A 17,986-nucleotide genomic window follows, 5' to 3' on the forward strand; every position below is an offset into this window, starting at 1 on the left:
CGCTTTGGCATTCGAGTGGTTAGTTAAAAGACCGAATTCAATTGAACTTGATTTATTATAAAGATCCATATTTTAATTTAAACCTTGGTAAAAGTTCATCAGGGTTATCAGAATAAAAAATCTTCCCATTCATTTACCTTTTTATATTTCTAATTAATTAACATTAAATACGTACATAAATATTTACAAACATTCATACAAAAAAAGTAACAACTATTTTTAAAATTAGTACTACACAATATTTAACGAAACTCTATGATGTGTGTGGTATTTTAAATGTATATTAAATTTAAGCTTTAGTCGCTTTTATTTACATACAAGGGTACTTAAGAATTAAAATTGTATAGAATTAGAAGGCATTTTGATTTCACAAAGAGAAAATTAATTCTAGCTTTGGCAGTACATAATAAATACTGAATTCCTAACTGAAATGAAATTATAAAGTGTATGAAAATCTTATTTATAGAGAATTCTTAGAAAAAATACTAATATAGAAGACATACTGTATAAAACACTTGTTTGTATCCCACCAGAGTACATTTGAATGAGTATAAAACTATCTATCTATAAACAAAAAAGTTATTTAATATAAAAACTACAGAAAAACTGATGTTTCCAATTTTTTAAATATATCAAATTCTTTTAATTGAGTTCAAATCTACTTCTAAAAAAGTAGATATTTTCAAACTATCTAACCAACAATATTTTGAGTTTGTCCAAATGTTGGTAGACATGGACTGGATTTTAGCCCCTAGGCAGTTATTAGGATTAACAAAAACATTTCTCTAAAATGTTTTAATTTTTAAGGTGAAATGTCTAATCTCTTTTGTCTAATTTGTTAATCAATCATTTTATATAGTGAACAAAATAACAACACGGTGATTTATCAGCTTTAGTACTTATTTTTTATAGAAACTAATAAATTTAAATTGTTATGACAATTCAAATATTATTCTAGTTGAATGATTTGTTGATGTGAAAAAAAAAGTTAGATAAAAATATATTTCTATAGAGATATGCAAGTTTTTAAAAGGGGAATACATATACAATAAGTTGCCTTAATCATAAGGCAGCTATTGTATTTATATCACCTCAAAAGAAAAATACATATTAAAAAAATAATACCTTATTCTATGTAGAATCTGTCAAAAAAGAGTAGAAAAAACGAATAGGTACAATAATAATTTATTTTAATGCTGGGAACATCAAATTATAAGTGATGTTCTATTTAAGTACTGCTGCTTTTAAAGTGGTACTATAGATAAAAACAATTAGAACACCAGCGCCATATTTTTTTTTAACAACTTGAATAATTGTACATCACTAAAATATCATTAGGATTCAGCTAAAAAAATATTAATATCCTTGACAGAAACCTGCAAAAAAATATTTTAATTACAATTTTATAAAACCTACTAATCATCGTCTTCGTTTTCGTAATTTGACACATCAGCGCACATTTTAATATTCTTCCCATATGATCCAATCGAGTCCATACTAACACTAACACCCTGTACAATACCGTCCCTTATTTGAAGCACGGGTCCTCTATACAGAGGTTTTTTGCCAGAGGTCTGGATTATTTTGTAGGAAGTGGAAGCAGAGGGCTTGTCCAGAACGGGGTAGGGCTTGGCGACGGGGGGCGGGAGGACAGGTGCGACAGGTGGCGGTGGCGGCAGAGGTGAGACACTCCGTTTGATTTCTGACAAGAAGAAATCGTCAAAGTTAAACTCAGATCATTTGTCCCATAGGCCAACTTCTTTCATCCTGGTCTGGAAGTACTTCTCTAGAGCGTTGGCGCACCTGCAAAAATAATAACAGATTAAAAAAAAAAATGTTTATCCAAACGCTTGTGGACAAGGCTGGATATTACACTCCCTGGTGAGTTATTAAGATCAAAATTTATTGCAAGAGAGGGAAAATATTTTTGAGAAGGTAATACAGAAGTCTAGGCATTTACTCGGCATTACGTCATTTTGACATCACACGTTATGACCGTCAACTGTGCTTCTAATAAACATTGCATACAAGTTTGGTGACAAAACGTCATATGTGCCGTTTGTCCCACAGGGTGCGTAACATCTCGTTTTCGGGTAATTCAAAATATGCATATTTTAAACCTTAGTAGAAAATTTATCCCACTTGTAATTTTGTTGCTTATTTAAAAATAAAAAGAATAAAAAAACGCGAGAAGACCCTATTGCATATATATTCTGAGTATTTTTTTATCAAACCTCGTGAGTAAATAAAATAATTTGAAATTTGTCATAAAAATTTATTTCTGAAATCAACATACTTGTAATACTCTGTTTCTGGAGAGTTGTAGAGGCGGCAGTTGGTGAATATTCTGGTCATGTCAGCTATGAAGAGACGTCTCGCAACATAGTAACGGGACTTAAGGCGTTCCCCTATTGTGCGAAGGTCTAGAAAGCAATGTTTTAATACATTTAGTATTTTGTATCAATTAGAACATAATTTTTTGGTAATATTTCTGACAGATTTCATTCATTCCTTTCCTTTTTTGTGATTCATCTCGGTACTTATAAAACGAGAAAAGACTTTAAAACACTTTCAAATCTGACATTACACATAATTCTGGAGTCATCGTTTGTGTAACCAAGTACAAATAGTAATCAAAATAAAAAAAACAACAATTGTGCAACAGTTAAATTCCATCAATCGTGTACCATCTGGAACCAATTGCTCATCATCATTTTTATGTATAAAATATCAAATAACTTCGATCATTTGTTCATTTTAGAGTCCCAGTAGCAGACCGGAAACTGATATTTGATTAAAATTTCTGAACATTCCACTACATCGTATCAAAATCAGTTTGTAAATAGAACCTGCAATATGTGTAATCATCAATTTAATCATATTGATATTAATAACATACCTTTAATTTCACTCAAAAATAAAATCTATAAAACATATTAAAGTTATGATGTTGTTGTGCCTTGAATCCGGAGCCTACATACATATGTGCCGTATTGTAGAAGAGTACACTACATAATAAGGATATACCATATTAGAAATATATAAATATTATAATGTGTAACTGTGTGACCAAAATTCGAGTGTAGATTTATTTTCTTATTTTTAACAATATATATTAGGTTTACAACTTTGCTTCTGCCATTTTTTTAAAGTAACTCAAGACCTTATTGTAAAAAGTATTGTCCATCACTAGCCACTACTTTTTCCCATCTTTAGGGCAGCATACGAATCCCAAATTGAAAAAACTGGTCATCTTTTAAAGCGACCATGAATCGATTTATTTTTTTTACTTCTTCATAAGACCGGAAGTGCTGGACAGCCAGGCCATGTGCCGTTGGTCGAAACAAGTGATAGAGGGAGCAACGTCTGGAGAATACGGCGGGTGGGGTAGAACTTCCCATTCCGACGTTTCCAAGTATGTCTTTATCACTTTCGCAACATGGGATTGAGCATAATCATGCTGCAAAATCACTTTATCGTGTCTCTCGTTGTATTCCAGCAATTACCTTGCTTCTGAATCATTCCCATGGTTTTGAGGTGTTTTGAAATTATTGTTGAGTCACTAACTATGGCTGTCTTCGACCAGAATATTACCATTCTTGAAACGTCGAAACTACTCACGTCACATTCTTTCACTGATAGCGGCCTCACTATAATTATTCAACAGCATTTGATGAGTCTCAGCCGCAGATTTCTTCATATTGAAGCAGAAAATTAAAACCTCTCGCAAATGACGAGAATTTGGCTTGTAAACTGACATTTTCAATCGAAAATAACTTTATGATGCAGACACAAATTGACTAATGTTTCTATGAGGTTATGTTGACAGATGCCCAAGTTTATTGCATGATGTGTATGATCTATTTATTTCGACCACTACTTACCGCTAAAGCCGTCAACAGGAAAATGGCAGTAGCAAAGTTGTACACCTAATACATTATGTTAACATATTAATAATATTACAGGTTGTATTAGTTATCTTATATTATTGTTGATGTGACGATTGTTTATGTTACGAATTACGAGGAAGCTTCTAATTGGACATATGAAATGTATCTTAGAAACTAACCCATTGGATACTTGATGTGGTCATAATAATCTGGGACTTCATTTTTATCCACCGGTTTCAAAAATGGCCATGCTGAATGATGATTTTTCACCTATAATAAAAAAACATAACAGGTAAGTAACCATTGACTACATGCATTAGATGTTAACATAAGTTATGTCCGTTTTTTTCCAAATTTAAAAATGACCACCAAAAGTAAAACGGTAAAGTCCTTTATCAAAGGTCGTTCGAAAGAAAATTTTCTGCACTACAAGATATTGTGTCGGCTTTTACGTTACATGTATTATTTTATTTGATTACAATCCTTCCAAATTAAATGTCAAGTCGACAAAAGTGAGTATTTTTGACAAAACTGCCAAAGCTGCTCGCGATATTTGCGCAGTGTGCGGTGAAGATGCTATGAATTATTGACTAATTTGTTGTAAAATAATGAAGGAGAATACATTATTGACTAGTTTGTTGTAATTTTTTATGTGTCCTCTTGTTCTCTTCATTTGGAAAAAAATGAACACACCGTTTGTTAACACCCAATATGCACATTGAACATATTTATATATACACCCAATGGGCATTTTTAAGGACATATTTATGCATAGAAAATGATTATAAAGGAAAGTAGAAAGACACAATGGTATATAGTAGACTTGGTGGGAGAGGAAGCGGGAGAGAGGTGTTTATAATTGAATTTGATTCAGTGATCGTTTGAAAAAAGACAACTTGTTATCAAAGAAATCAAGACTGGTATGTTTGTTGGCAGACCTAAGAATTCTGGGCATAGGGGAATGAAAACCATAGCTAGTTCTATGGTTATCGGTATGAAAGAGTAAGTTTTGTCTGAGGTTTCTAGTTGGGATATTTAATTTTATTGAGCTCAGTAGTTCAGGCGCATCAAAGAGTGAGTTGAGAATTTTAAATAGGACTAGAAGGTTGAATTTACATATATATATACAAGGCAACTCATCATCATCATAACCATATCTGCACCTGATGGTGCATAGGGGACTGCATAGGCATACTAAATACAGCGTATCTTGATCTGTTAAACAGGAGAATAGGTGCTATGTAGTTATTCAGGTGTTGTATAGTTGCCTATACAATGCTTGCATAGCACCTATTGCCATAGCATTGAATGCCTTTTTCAGTTGGCAAACCTGATACGAACCTAACTTCACTATGAGGTTCTATATGACACTTGAAAGGACATCGCTCGCTGCATTTTCTTCTCGATCTTTCGTCTCACCTGCCCACAGAGACCTTGGCCAGTTTAAATTATATTGTGAATTCCTTTTGATAAATTATTATATGGTGATATAGTGTGTTCTAGTAATAAATATTTTAAATCTAATTTGTGTTAATTTTTGTAATCTACACTCGAAAATCAATATCATATAGCATTGCATAGCACCTATTCTCCTCTACAGATGCAAATTCTCACTGGGGCCCAAAACAACAAACTGTTGAGTTTTGAGTATTAATCTAATGAAGCAACTGTTGATCTAATACTTAAAAAAATAAATCCCAACTTTTAATTAAAACTTAATAAAAACACTATGATTCAAAAATATCCCCCTAATTTTAATATAATTCCCGCTAAAATTATAGAACCTCTAATAGGGGCTTCTACATGAGCCTAATAGGTACCTCAGAAGGATTCGGGGTGTCCGTTGGTATGATTTTGTAAGGAATGTAGAAATAATAACAGCAAACTCCGGTGACAACAGTCATCAAGCATCAAGCTTACGTTACTGTTTATTCTCGCCATATATATCTGTTTGAGCATTCTTTCATCATCCATTTGTTCTACATGACGAAACCATCTCAGAGACCCTTTCTTAATCTTATCAATTGTACCTGACTCAGATTTGCACTCTCGCCTGATTTCATCATTCGTAACCCTGTCATACATTGATTTCTCACACATTCGTCTAAGAGATCGCATTTACTCTGCTTTCATCCTTCCTTTGCCAGTTCCATGTTTCACTTCCATACATAAGTGTTGGGACTAAAACTCTGTTGTACAGTGCCAATATATCTTCAATTGACATATTTTTGCTAGCAATTACTGCGCTTAGTACGCCTTTACATTTTGCTGGCTGCATTTTCTCTGTTTTTAACATCTTTTTCTACTTTTCCATCTCTTGAAAACACGTATTCCATGGGTTATTAATTTTTATTTCTAAATAAAAATTAATAACCCTTATTAATTTTTATTTAGAAATAAAAAAAGAAACATTATTCTAATAAGACAATAAGCTCAAAGATAACTCTGGTAACTTCCAATTGTAATACGGGCCCTGGACTGGCGGCACCTAAAGCGTGAAACGGATCACCTTACCTTCCATGTAAGAAAATATAATCCCGATACGCTGTAATACAGAAATGATGATAATGAATACTTTGGAGTACGTCATGCATGAATTTTGTGAAATTACCGCATTGAGTGTGGTCCTGAGGGCAGTGGCCAGCGTATCAGGGTCTGCGGGTTCCTCAGCCAGGCGAGCCACCCGGGTCTGGCGGGCGGCTGCCCTCCAGCCCGCCTCCCGGAGACCAGGAATGGACTCCACCGGGATACTCCGCACCTGGAACCAGTGAAAATCGGTTAAAAAATGTTATCATATTTATTTGTTTAACCCTTTGCGACCGTATGTATGTTTAAATGAACTTTAAGTTTGCGATTTTATTTTTCCCCTAATAAATCAAATAACAATGTCGGGTTTTTTGTTTTATAATTCCTGGTAATCTTCTGTATGGCGTTTATATTACGTAATTCTGCCTAAAATAGCATTCACATTATTTTTAGATAAATATTTGCGTTCTTATGATTTATCAAAATATTTCAATTTTGGGGCCATTTTCTACGAGTTGTAAATAACTCACTATTAGAAAGTGGGAATTAAGTTAGGGTAGAGTGGGCTTCACACCTCAGACCTCTGATTTGTGTGTCCTAATAGTGAAACACTAACCACACATCGACCACAACCCGATTTAACAGTTCAAATCTCGTTAGAGCATCTGATTCCTCCTGTTATTATAGCATTATTTAGGATCCAATGACAACTGGCCTGTGACCTAATATGTTTAAATGCATGTATTTTTTATAAATGTTTTTATTAATATAATTGTGATTTTTTTACGGATTTTAGCAACTGGTATTTATTTCCCATACTAATAAAAAAAAACAACCTTTAGAACTCAATGTATGAACGTTCAAACTAACATAGCAATAATTGTTAAACTTTAAGAAAAAAAGGATGAAAATTTTCAATTGATTCTCTCACATCAAATATTTTTTACAACTAACACCTTTAATTCAAGTTTCAGAGGGTTTGTTAGCAACATCCTATATCATTCCATTACAAAAACAAATAAAATATATAAACCATTGAATAAAATATTTTTTGAGCATGCAAACCATGTTTTTTTTTGTTGTTAATTACTATGTTTTTTTTTTTAAATATCGTCAGTAGAAATTTGAAATGCTCTAAGGGACGTTCAATTGTAAATTGTTCAGAAAAGAAAACATAATAGAAATAATATTGAATGATGTAATAACTAATAACTGGCGGCCTCCGTGGTGTAGTGGTCAAGACGCTTGACTCACAGACGGAAGGTTCCGGGTTCGATTCCCGGTGAGAACACAAAAATTAAATGTGATTTTTCTCAAGCCTGGGTGTTCTGTGATGTAATTCACCACTGTAATTGGGCCTCCTGGCCTGTTGTGGTGCAAAAATAAAAAATAAAAAAATAAAAAAAACTTATATTTACATATAAGTTATTAATTTAAAAATACTTGGTATCCACTTATTTATTTGACCAATTAGCGCTTTTACCCTCTAATGGGCATCTTCAGACTGGTGAATATTATACAGTGTAAGGATAGTTGAATTAATAAAGAATTGTCAATAAATAATTTTAATAAAATTTAAAAAAAAAAAAATATTTCTTGTTTTTGAAAAGTGAATGCGGCTCGACTGTGAATTCATTCCCCACCCAAAAAAAATTTGCTTGGTTTGACAAAAAACACCGAACTTCCTCATTGTCAGATTTTTTGTTAAAAAATAAGTAAACTAAATTAGTAGACTCAAATCAGTGTTTGATTTTAATATTAAAATTAAAAAAGTTCATATTTCTTTATTAAAATATTTGAAACTCACGGCAAATTTCTTTAATTTTTACTTATTCACATTTGCATAGCACTCCATTGACAATAAAGACACAACAGCTTACCCCTTCTTTAAAACATGTGAGACCGACGTGAACCTTCCGGACTTCTTTTTGCCTCATATCAATTAGCTTTTTTACAATCTGAAACAATAAATATTATTAATCACAACAATCAATTTATTATATTATTGTAGTAATGTACCTATTAGACCGGTTGTATCATATACATGTGCACCTAACTACAAACTGTGTAAACTACTTAATAATTTAATCATTTCATATAAACTTTTCGATCCTAAATACAGTGTTAAAAATAGTATAGAATTCATAGAAAAAGTGAAAAACTTGGATATCCCAAATAATGCTAAAATAGTGTCTTTTGATGTAGTGAATTTATTTACAAATGTACCGGTTCAGGATGCAAAAAATGTATTTAGTGAAATTCTATGTAATTCGGATCTGGATGATGATAATGTAAAGGAGATAATGAGACTTTTCGATATTTGTACCTCACAAAACTATTTTGAATTTAATAATGTGTTATATAAACAAAAAGATGGACTTGCCATGGGCTCTCCACTTTCACCAATTTTAGCGAATATATTTTTAAATGACCTTGAATGTGAACTTTTAAATTCCAATCATCATCTTATAAAATCGTGTATTTTTAAATGGTTTAGATATGTAGATGATATATTTTGTATTTTTGTAGGTACTGACAGACAATTAGATTCCTTCCTCACCCATATCAATACTATACATAACAATATTAAATTCACCTTGGAAAAAAACGATAATAATTGTTTAAACTTTATGGACCTTTCTATAAATGTTAGTGATAATAAATTAGAATTCAGTATCTACCGCAAACCTACACATACTGATACCGTAATTCCTTTTGATTCTTCACATCCTTTTACACATAAAATAGCTAGTTTCCATTCATTACTTAATCGACTCATTAATGTTCCCCTAAATACCGTAAACTATAAACTCGAATTAAACATCATCAAACAAATTGCTAATAATAATGGTTATAATAATATGCTCATAGAAAAAATGTTAAAAAATAAAAATAGAAATAAATTGTCTAACACATATTTGTACTCAGCACGCAATAGTGGTATATCGGAAAATAAATTTTGGCAAAAAATTCTATATGTTGGACCGGTAACGAATAAAATCATTAAATTACTACCGTCAAACGTCCGTCCGGCATATTACACAATCAATAATTTAGGAAAAAACTTAGATAACTCTAAATCACCAATAGATTTCCTCAACAAAAATGGCATATACCAAATTCAATGTGGAGATTGTAGCCATAGATACATTGGCCAAACAGCTAGAAATCTAAACATTAGACTTAAAGAACACCACCGAGCCTTAACTTCAAACACTTTCTCAGAGTTTGCCAACCACATCATGGAAACAAACCATTCTTTTCACTCACATACTCTCAAACTTTTACATTCAAATATTAAGAAAGGAAAAATAATGAACAATTTGGAGAACATCGAAATTCAAAAAAACTTAAATTCAAATAATATCTTAATAAATAACATAACTTTTCAAAATACATCACCACTACTTAATATATTCCCACTTTCTAGACCCCCTACCCCCCATACCACCCCTTCCACACTTAGTTCCTCCCCCACCCCTGTCAGTACCTAAACTTTCTCTTTGTAATTTTATGTTTAGTTTTTAAATACACCTGTAGATGGACAGTACTGCGTGTCCGAAACATGTCGTGTTAAATATATAAACTCAGTGGACTTAAAACAAAGTGTTTTATTTATACAATCAATTTATTTTCGATCATAAGAATGCAAATACTGATGTCCAGCTATGGGAAATCATACAATTTAAACGCACATCACCTCACACACTAATTTGTAGCGCACAATTGAGCACTCAAACGTGTAATGTTCAACGCTGCCTAGCGGGTGTTTTACCAACTAAAATTGTATAGTGTGAAGTTAGCTAGAATGCACTGTACGAAGTTATTGCGAGATGTAATCGTGGTAATCAGTAATGTTTGACAACAAATTTGAATTGTATGTTAAAATCATATCTATATAAAATAATAATCTACCCACGAATGTTAGAGACGCCCCTTTCTTTATTAACATTTAAGTCAAGATTGAAATGTCACTATCTAAATATTTAAGTTGTTCCTTTATCCTTCTTCTTTTCTTTCCCATCCCCTCTTCTCTCTTCATAGTGTGGTGTTAATTTTTTATATATTTTTATTTTGTTAATCTTTGTTTTTAATTTAGTATAAAATTGCAAGATTCAATATGTCCATGTACTTGTGATTTTCTCAAACTGAACGGTTTAGGTAGGTAGGAAGAAATTGCCTTAAGGCAATATGCCCAGCCCAACCTTATATGTATATAAAGTGTTAAATAAATGAATATGTTTGAGTTTTTGCAATTACGTTAACAATATAATACAACTTTTAAATTTTTAAGTATTAAATTTAATTTTCTAAATTTCGGTGTACACACATCCTAATTAACACTGTAACTTCAAAATTCTCCAATATTCATCACCCAAAAAAAAAATATTGAATACTGTGAATCTACACCTTGGGGCTATCTTCGTGCGAGTGTGGCCGATAAAACACTGTGTTAATGTGTTAAAATACATTTAGTGTCCAAACAATAAAAAGTGCTAACTTCAAAACTGTACACGGTGAACACGGTGTGGTCTCATTGCAACTGATTTCTTTGAAAAAAAAAAACAAAATATTTGTAGTCACCTCTTTTTGTTTCCTTATAATGCCAGTAAACTGTGTGTATACGATTTTAGGATTGAGTTCGCAGTGCATGAGTGTGGCAGCTTCATAGTCCTTTATATATCCCTGGTACATTGCACGTGGGAGCTTGATTTCCTTAGAGAAGCCCTGCTTCTTGAAATAACCTGGAAATTGGGAACATTTCGTTAATTGACAAGTAAAACTCATTAAGATCTAAATTGATCGCAACAGAGAGGGAAGATTGTGAGTCTAGGCATTGACATGACCTGCCATTGGCCGGTTTGTGTGGCCACTTTACACACTGAATAACATTCACCACTCTGCCTATTCTGGATATGGATGCTAAAACATAGTCAGAATGGTAATTGTTGCACAGTGTACAAAAAATAACAGGTCATAAGCCCTGGAAAGGTCTAGACTTTCATATTCCCTATTCAAAAATATTTTCCCTCTCTGTTGCAATAAATTTAGATCTAAATCCCTGGGGAGTAAAATCCACCCTGTCTGCAAGCATTTGGACATACTGAAAATATTGTTGACTGTACTAACTGGAATAAAAGCGCTGGCTAGTAAGTGTGATGATTCAGCCAAATGAATCTCACCCCCATCAATAAAGGTTTCTATATATACATATTTTTTAAAGTTGTGCAACAGTCAGCGCATTTGCCTACCACGAATGAGGTCTCAGGATCGATTCCCGACATGGCTAACATAACATTTTTTGAATGTGTTTTTACACTAGAATATTTTATAGTCTCTGGACTGGCACCTGAAGCATAAGACTGATCATTTTACCTCATGTAAAAATGCAGTGCCCTATGCACCATAAGGTGCAGAAAGCGAATGTTGATGAAGAAAAAAAGTTCATGGAATAAATGTTACCTATAGCAAACTCATCGGCAAATGTGAGAAAGTGGAGTATATTATTTCTAATGTGGTAATCCTTTAGGTGGTTCATTAAATGTGTTCCGTATCCTTTCACTTGTTCATTGGAAGTCACAGCGCAAAACACTATTTCACTGAATCCCTGGAAAAACATTATATTTATTAAATACATGACAATTCTGTTTATCTTAGTTCATTGATTGATCAAATCGGGTTGTGGTCCCTTGTTACGAACTCACATACATTACAATAGGGAAAGATGACATACTAATTTCTCTCCCTACAAATATCCAGCTCATCTTAGCGAGCAGGAATCCATCAATACAACCTTTTGCTTAGATTTAAAAAAAATAACGGAATCGATTTGTAGTGTTCGACTGGGGCCTGTTGTTGGATCGGTGACACGGTGACAGTAGCATGAGCCTCCGTGGTGTAGTGGTCAAGACGCTTGACTCACACTCGGAAGGTTCCGGGTTCGATTCCCGGTGAGAACACAAAAATCAAAATGAATTTTTCTCAAGCCTGGGTGTTCTGTGATATAATTCACCACTGTAATTGGGCCTACTGCCCTGTAGTGGTGCAAAAATAAATGAAATGAAAAAAAAAATGAGTACGGGTGGAGGATTGATCGTTTGGTGGAGGGATTCTCCTTTTTAGTTTTGAAACGAGAAAGGAGAGAACTTTCTCGGAACTGTTAGACTTACCTATGTTTATGTTGGTTGCAGAACCGACGGTTGGGCCTGGTTGCCGGTTGCGTACTGCGAACCAGTTTTTTTATTAAATAATTCAACATGACATTGGCAAAGGCATCAAATTTATTATGCAACACGATTTTATTTATTTTTTTAAATAATGTTAAATGGATTTAGAAAAATTGATTGTATTTTCGAAATCTATATGGCTGTTGAAAAAAAAATGTTTTCATTCATGATTTTAAAATAAAATTGTTAAAAAATATGTCTTAAGGTGACAATTGTGACGTCAAGATTCATTTAAATTTTAACAGTCACAAAGGTCATAATTTGACCAAATCGTGATGTACTAGGGGCGTGGCCAATGCAATGAACCGATTTTTGCGGGAATTTTTAATGATAAATTGAAAAATATTAAAAAAAAACCGTATTCCATATTGTTGGTTTATAATTATAAAAAAAAGTGATATTTCCCTATTCTGTTTATCTTAATTTGTTGATTGATTGAACCTGGGTTGTGGTCCCGTGTTGCGGACTCACAGATAAGAGGTCTATGGTCCGAACCCCACTCTACAACTACTTGATTCCCATTTTCTTCTCATGATTCGCATCCGTTGAGGAGAATAGGTATTATGCATAGTAAAGTCGGTATTTGATTTTCACTGAATGAATATCCAATCTCCAAACACCCTTCACATCATTGAATGCAGCCCAGCTCTTTTTTAAAGCTCTCATTTTCCTTAGCAGATACTTCTACTATACTATACAGTACCGCGGATGAATCCTCCCTACTAAAGAAGCAAAGCAATGCCACATATATCTCTAAATCCAATACAGCGGATGAGACTTACTCGATTTGCGTAAAGGCAATACCGTGAATATGCCAGCCGTAACTGCCACAATTAACTTCCTGTTAACTTATGTCTTACCTGTGTGTGAAATGTTCTGAAACATATTCCACCAATGGGCCGTCCTTCTTTAATTAACGCCAGAGTTTTGTGTTTCCTAAAAAAAATTGTAACATTATCGCTAGTTATTTGTGCTGACTGGTTATAATTTACTTATTACTAAAATATTTTCCCCCATTTTTTAAAAGAAAAGAAAACGTATCTAACACAACTTTCAGTCAAAGGGATTGGTCTACTTCTCCATTAAAGTGTACAACCTATTTCCATTGTTCATAAGGACAATTAGTAAATACTGTCGCTATAAAATCGCCATTAAGAAATGGATAATGGAGGTGGGATGCACACGGATTGATGAGTGGACCAGGCCAAATAGGTAGAAAGATGTTTTTATTTATAGTGTTTTATTTGTGAGTTTTATGTGTTTTTATTACGTTTTATAAGTACATATTTGATATGATTTGATGGCATGTTTCAAAATTATATGAAATGTCTTCCTCGGCACGGTAAACTCTAGTGATCTTTAATGTAAAAAAAGTAATACATACATTGCAAAAGAACATATAAAATAAATAAATATATAAATATATATATACTCCATCTCAATGGAGACAGAAACAATATTTTTTTTCAATTACCAGTCTTTTTCAAATTTCTCTCTATAAAAAAAATATTTCAATAATTTATATAAGAAAATGGCACAAAATTGTTGCTGGTAATTTATATTATAAACTGGGGAGATTAAATTCTATGTAATAAAAGAAAATACTAACGGATCAAACACGAGCTGGGATATGTATTCCTTAGTCATCTCAGGTAATTGGTGTGAAAACACATTATGTAGACCTATGAAACAAAAATAATAAAAAAATATTATGTACGGCAAGACATTATATAAAAACATAAATTTATCTATATAAAATTAAAAAGTCCCATTAAAACATAATCTTTATGTCCACCTTTTTACTTGCAACATTTCTTTACACTGTGGTTAACCAAGAAAGCTATGGATTTTGTCTATGAATTTCTGTTAACTCCTAAAACTTTTATACGTCACCGACATTATCTTTAAATCATCAAATATTATTTATAAAAAAATATCAGTTTTACGTAAAATAAAATTTGTTTTATATTTTAAGTTTGAAGTTCATGAATTCAATTACTCTTATTAAATGACCTTTTACTTATCTACTCTGTTGTGTCAATCAATATTTTCGCGTGCACAATAAAATTTTAGAAAAATTAACAGATTGCTTTTTTTTAACCTTATATTTGTGTTATGATAATATTTTTTCCCATCGTGCAACATTACGCGGCGGCATCATGAATGCGCGCAGCGAAAGTGGGGCATAGTGGGGGAATTATTGGACACAGTTCGATGTATTCAAATATGATTCTACACTTCTTCTGGACTATTCTTAATTCTATGGCTATGTATGTTGAAATGTGAAGAGAAACTCACCTATGAGCCACAACATAGTTTGCTTATTGACAGATCCTGTGAGAGAGTTTCCTATAACATGGAACTCTATAAGCTTTTTGGTTTCCTCTACTTTAGCAGCCTCGTCCCGCGGCGCACTAACCTGTAGCAGGGCCTGAAAATAAATACGAAGATTAGGAACAAATAAATAAATACAATGAAAATAATAATTGGACCTAACTTTCTGAATGAATTTATTAGATTTTCACATTCATTTTTAGTCACGAGAGAGTTACAATCAGGAACTTCAGCCCTACGGGAAGGGATAAAAAAAAGTTTTTTTGCGCGTGGTAAAAATTAGAGCATTAAATTGTAAAGAAAAGTTTCTTGAAAATGTACAAAAAAAATAATAAAAAATATTTTAATAAAAATGCACTACTTTGTTTGACCTCACTGGTTCATATGAACCAACCAATGATGTTACAGCTGTGAAGGATAACCGGTTGGCTTACCGTAAACGAACCAATGGGAAGAATTAACAGAGAACAACCTCTGACGTCACATGCGGAGTTATTTCAGAAATACAAAACTTTAAAAAATCACAATGCTGATAATATGATACGCAAAAGAAAAAAAAAATTGGCTTAGTTTAATAGTCTATTAAGAAATAAAAAAAAGACACTGAATTTCCTCATTGTTTCGCCTTGTGAGAGTTTGCCTACCATGCAAGAGGTCTCGGGTGCGATTCCCGACATGGTTGATGTGAAATATTTGTACGCCCAATACAGCGCCCTTGAGGTGATGTTCACAAAAATGGCGCTATATAAATTATCCAAACATATATATATAGTATACCCATATATATTATGCTAATATGTAAAGATGATTTTTTCATATTATTAAATTTTTCTTATTCTTCTTAAAATCATTGTTATTTTTTGCTACTTTTGTGTAAAATACATGTCTGACTCTATATGTATGTAAAACATATTAAAGCCTACAAGGCATTTTAATAAATAAATAAAAGGGTGTATTTACACTAGAATATTTCATAGTCCCTGGACTGGTACCTAAAGCGTACGACTGATCATCTTACGTTCATGTAACAAAAAATATCAAGATACGCTGCGATGTACCAGTGCAGTGCCCTATGCATCACTAGGTGCGGAAAGGGAATGATGAATCGAGAAAACAAAAAAGCGATAAGCACATAAAACATAACTACGGTAAATTTATTCTCGCAGTAATCGATATTATGTATGTTCCCAAATAATGATACTAGAACGAGATCTCATGCACTGTTTTACACACCCAGAAGCCGTACAAATGCAAGTCAGAATTCACCCATTGATAGGGCAATCGCTTGCTAAATAGAGCTTCTGCGGATAATATGATTTATTTTTCTGTACATATTGGCAGTTTAGAAGCTATCTGCTTTCCATTCATTAACTTCTAATATATGTTTACAGTCTGCATTACGGAATGGGTTAAACAGCCCGTAAAGTAATGCGGACTACAATTGTCAAATAAATAAATATAGTGGTATTTCCTTTTGATAAAATCGAGTCATGGATATTCATCTTAAACATGGCCATTGTTTTGGAGAACTTAATATGTTTATTCAAGACGTTGGACACTCTTGGAGCTACATACAAAAAAGTCTCTGAGCAAACATCAGTATTTTTAAATTTAGGTTACGCAAAAACCTCGTATGGCACTCCGTTGTGACCCCAGAACTTGTCAACTTACATCTGGTCCAGCCATGTAGTTAGGATCGCTGATGGTGTTGACTATATCGGCCACTGTATCATCCGTCAGATCCTCGAGAGATTCCCCCAGCTCTGCAAACCTTCTTCGTTTGGCCGCTCCTCCCGGAGTGTTGGGATCCAAGGAATTAGTACTACACGGTGGGGCTACTCTCTTGCCCTCGTGGTTTGTCTGCTTCCCGCTGCCTGAATTGTTGAAGAGATTTGTAATGTTATCATAATAAGTTAGTTAGTTTAATGTGTTTCTAACCAATGAGTTTTGTAAAAGGCAATTGTTATTTATGTTAATAGAGAAAAATAATTTAAACTTTTAATTTTCAAAAGGATTGCGCCTAACCTACTTGCTAGAATACATAAGACCTATGAAATTGGTTAAAAACATGTTTGAAATAATGAAACCAGTTTTTTCATAATTGTGGTTTAAAGCCTTTGTGCTGAATACAGTCAATGTTCAACATAAAATATACATAAACTTTTAATATGAGTCGAATTTCAAACGTTCGTTTGAAAATGTTTGTTTTTTATTTTTTAAGCCAATCAACAGGCTTAAGTAAGCCCTAATAGATTGGCATTAATGAGTAATACTTAATCTAAACAGTCTTAAAATCTACTTAAATTTACAAAATGTATAATTAACAAAAGATATAAATATGGCATAATCTAGGCAGAAAGTGTGACATCGCGAGTCAGGAGAGACAACACCGCTTGCTTCTTAAATGCCAGCCCTTGCTGTAGGATCACATATTATTGAAAGTTTAATTATGGAGTTCTACAAAATAAACTCTAAATCAATTAATCAATGAAATATACATTTGGATAAATGCTGTTCTGCAGCACAGAAACTAAAAAAAAAACTCATAATAATGTTAAAAATCACCTGAACTCAGAGTAATAGTTGTGTAGCCATCTTTATTATCTCCTGGGGTGATGTTGACTTTCTCAAATTCACCACCAGTTTTGGCACGGCCTGGAAAATAAATACAGACCATGAATGGTATTCTAAAATGTTTTATTTTTTTATATTTTCCAGCACAGGTTATTTGCGACTTTTATGAAATGGTCTGAAAATTTAAATATTTGAGTAAATAATAAGAACTCTAGTATTTCTCTTTCTCAATACATTTTATTTGCACCATAACAGGCCTTGGGGCCTAATTACAGTGGTGAATTACAGCACGGTACACCCAGGCTTCGAAAAACCTGATTTAATATTTGAGTGCTTACCGGGAATTGAACCCAGAACCTTCCGTGTGTGAGCTAAGTGTCTTAACCACTACACCACGGAGGCCGGCATATTCTGCTTCACTATATTGAGAATGCA

General features: G+C 33.0%; 1 protein-coding gene across 1 annotated transcript in view; it reads right to left on the bottom strand.

Annotated features, from left to right (window-relative positions):
* Positions 1 to 36: 36 nt before the first annotated feature.
* Positions 37 to 17,986, bottom strand: part of Gcn5 (Gcn5 acetyltransferase) — a 28,828-nt gene continuing 10,878 nt past the window's right edge. The window contains exons 9-20 of the mRNA XM_088225270.1: positions 17,543 to 17,632; positions 16,649 to 16,851; positions 14,942 to 15,074; positions 14,253 to 14,325; positions 13,504 to 13,579; positions 11,880 to 12,024; positions 11,001 to 11,161; positions 8,297 to 8,374; positions 6,502 to 6,648; positions 4,070 to 4,160; positions 2,297 to 2,423; positions 37 to 1,803 (exon numbers count right to left, since the gene is read on the bottom strand). Coding sequence (XP_088081396.1) covers positions 1,737 to 1,803; positions 2,297 to 2,423; positions 4,070 to 4,160; positions 6,502 to 6,648; positions 8,297 to 8,374; positions 11,001 to 11,161; positions 11,880 to 12,024; positions 13,504 to 13,579; positions 14,253 to 14,325; positions 14,942 to 15,074; positions 16,649 to 16,851; positions 17,543 to 17,632 — 1,391 coding nt within the window. The 3' untranslated portion in view covers positions 37 to 1,736. The remainder of the gene's footprint in view (positions 1,804 to 2,296; positions 2,424 to 4,069; positions 4,161 to 6,501; positions 6,649 to 8,296; positions 8,375 to 11,000; positions 11,162 to 11,879; positions 12,025 to 13,503; positions 13,580 to 14,252; positions 14,326 to 14,941; positions 15,075 to 16,648; positions 16,852 to 17,542; positions 17,633 to 17,986) is intronic.

Source organism: Micrasema longulum, unplaced genomic scaffold (assembly GCF_059751315.1).
Source record: "Micrasema longulum isolate JH-2025_06_02 unplaced genomic scaffold, ASM5975131v1 h1tg000340l, whole genome shotgun sequence".
NCBI lineage: Eukaryota > Metazoa > Arthropoda > Insecta > Trichoptera > Brachycentridae > Micrasema > Micrasema longulum.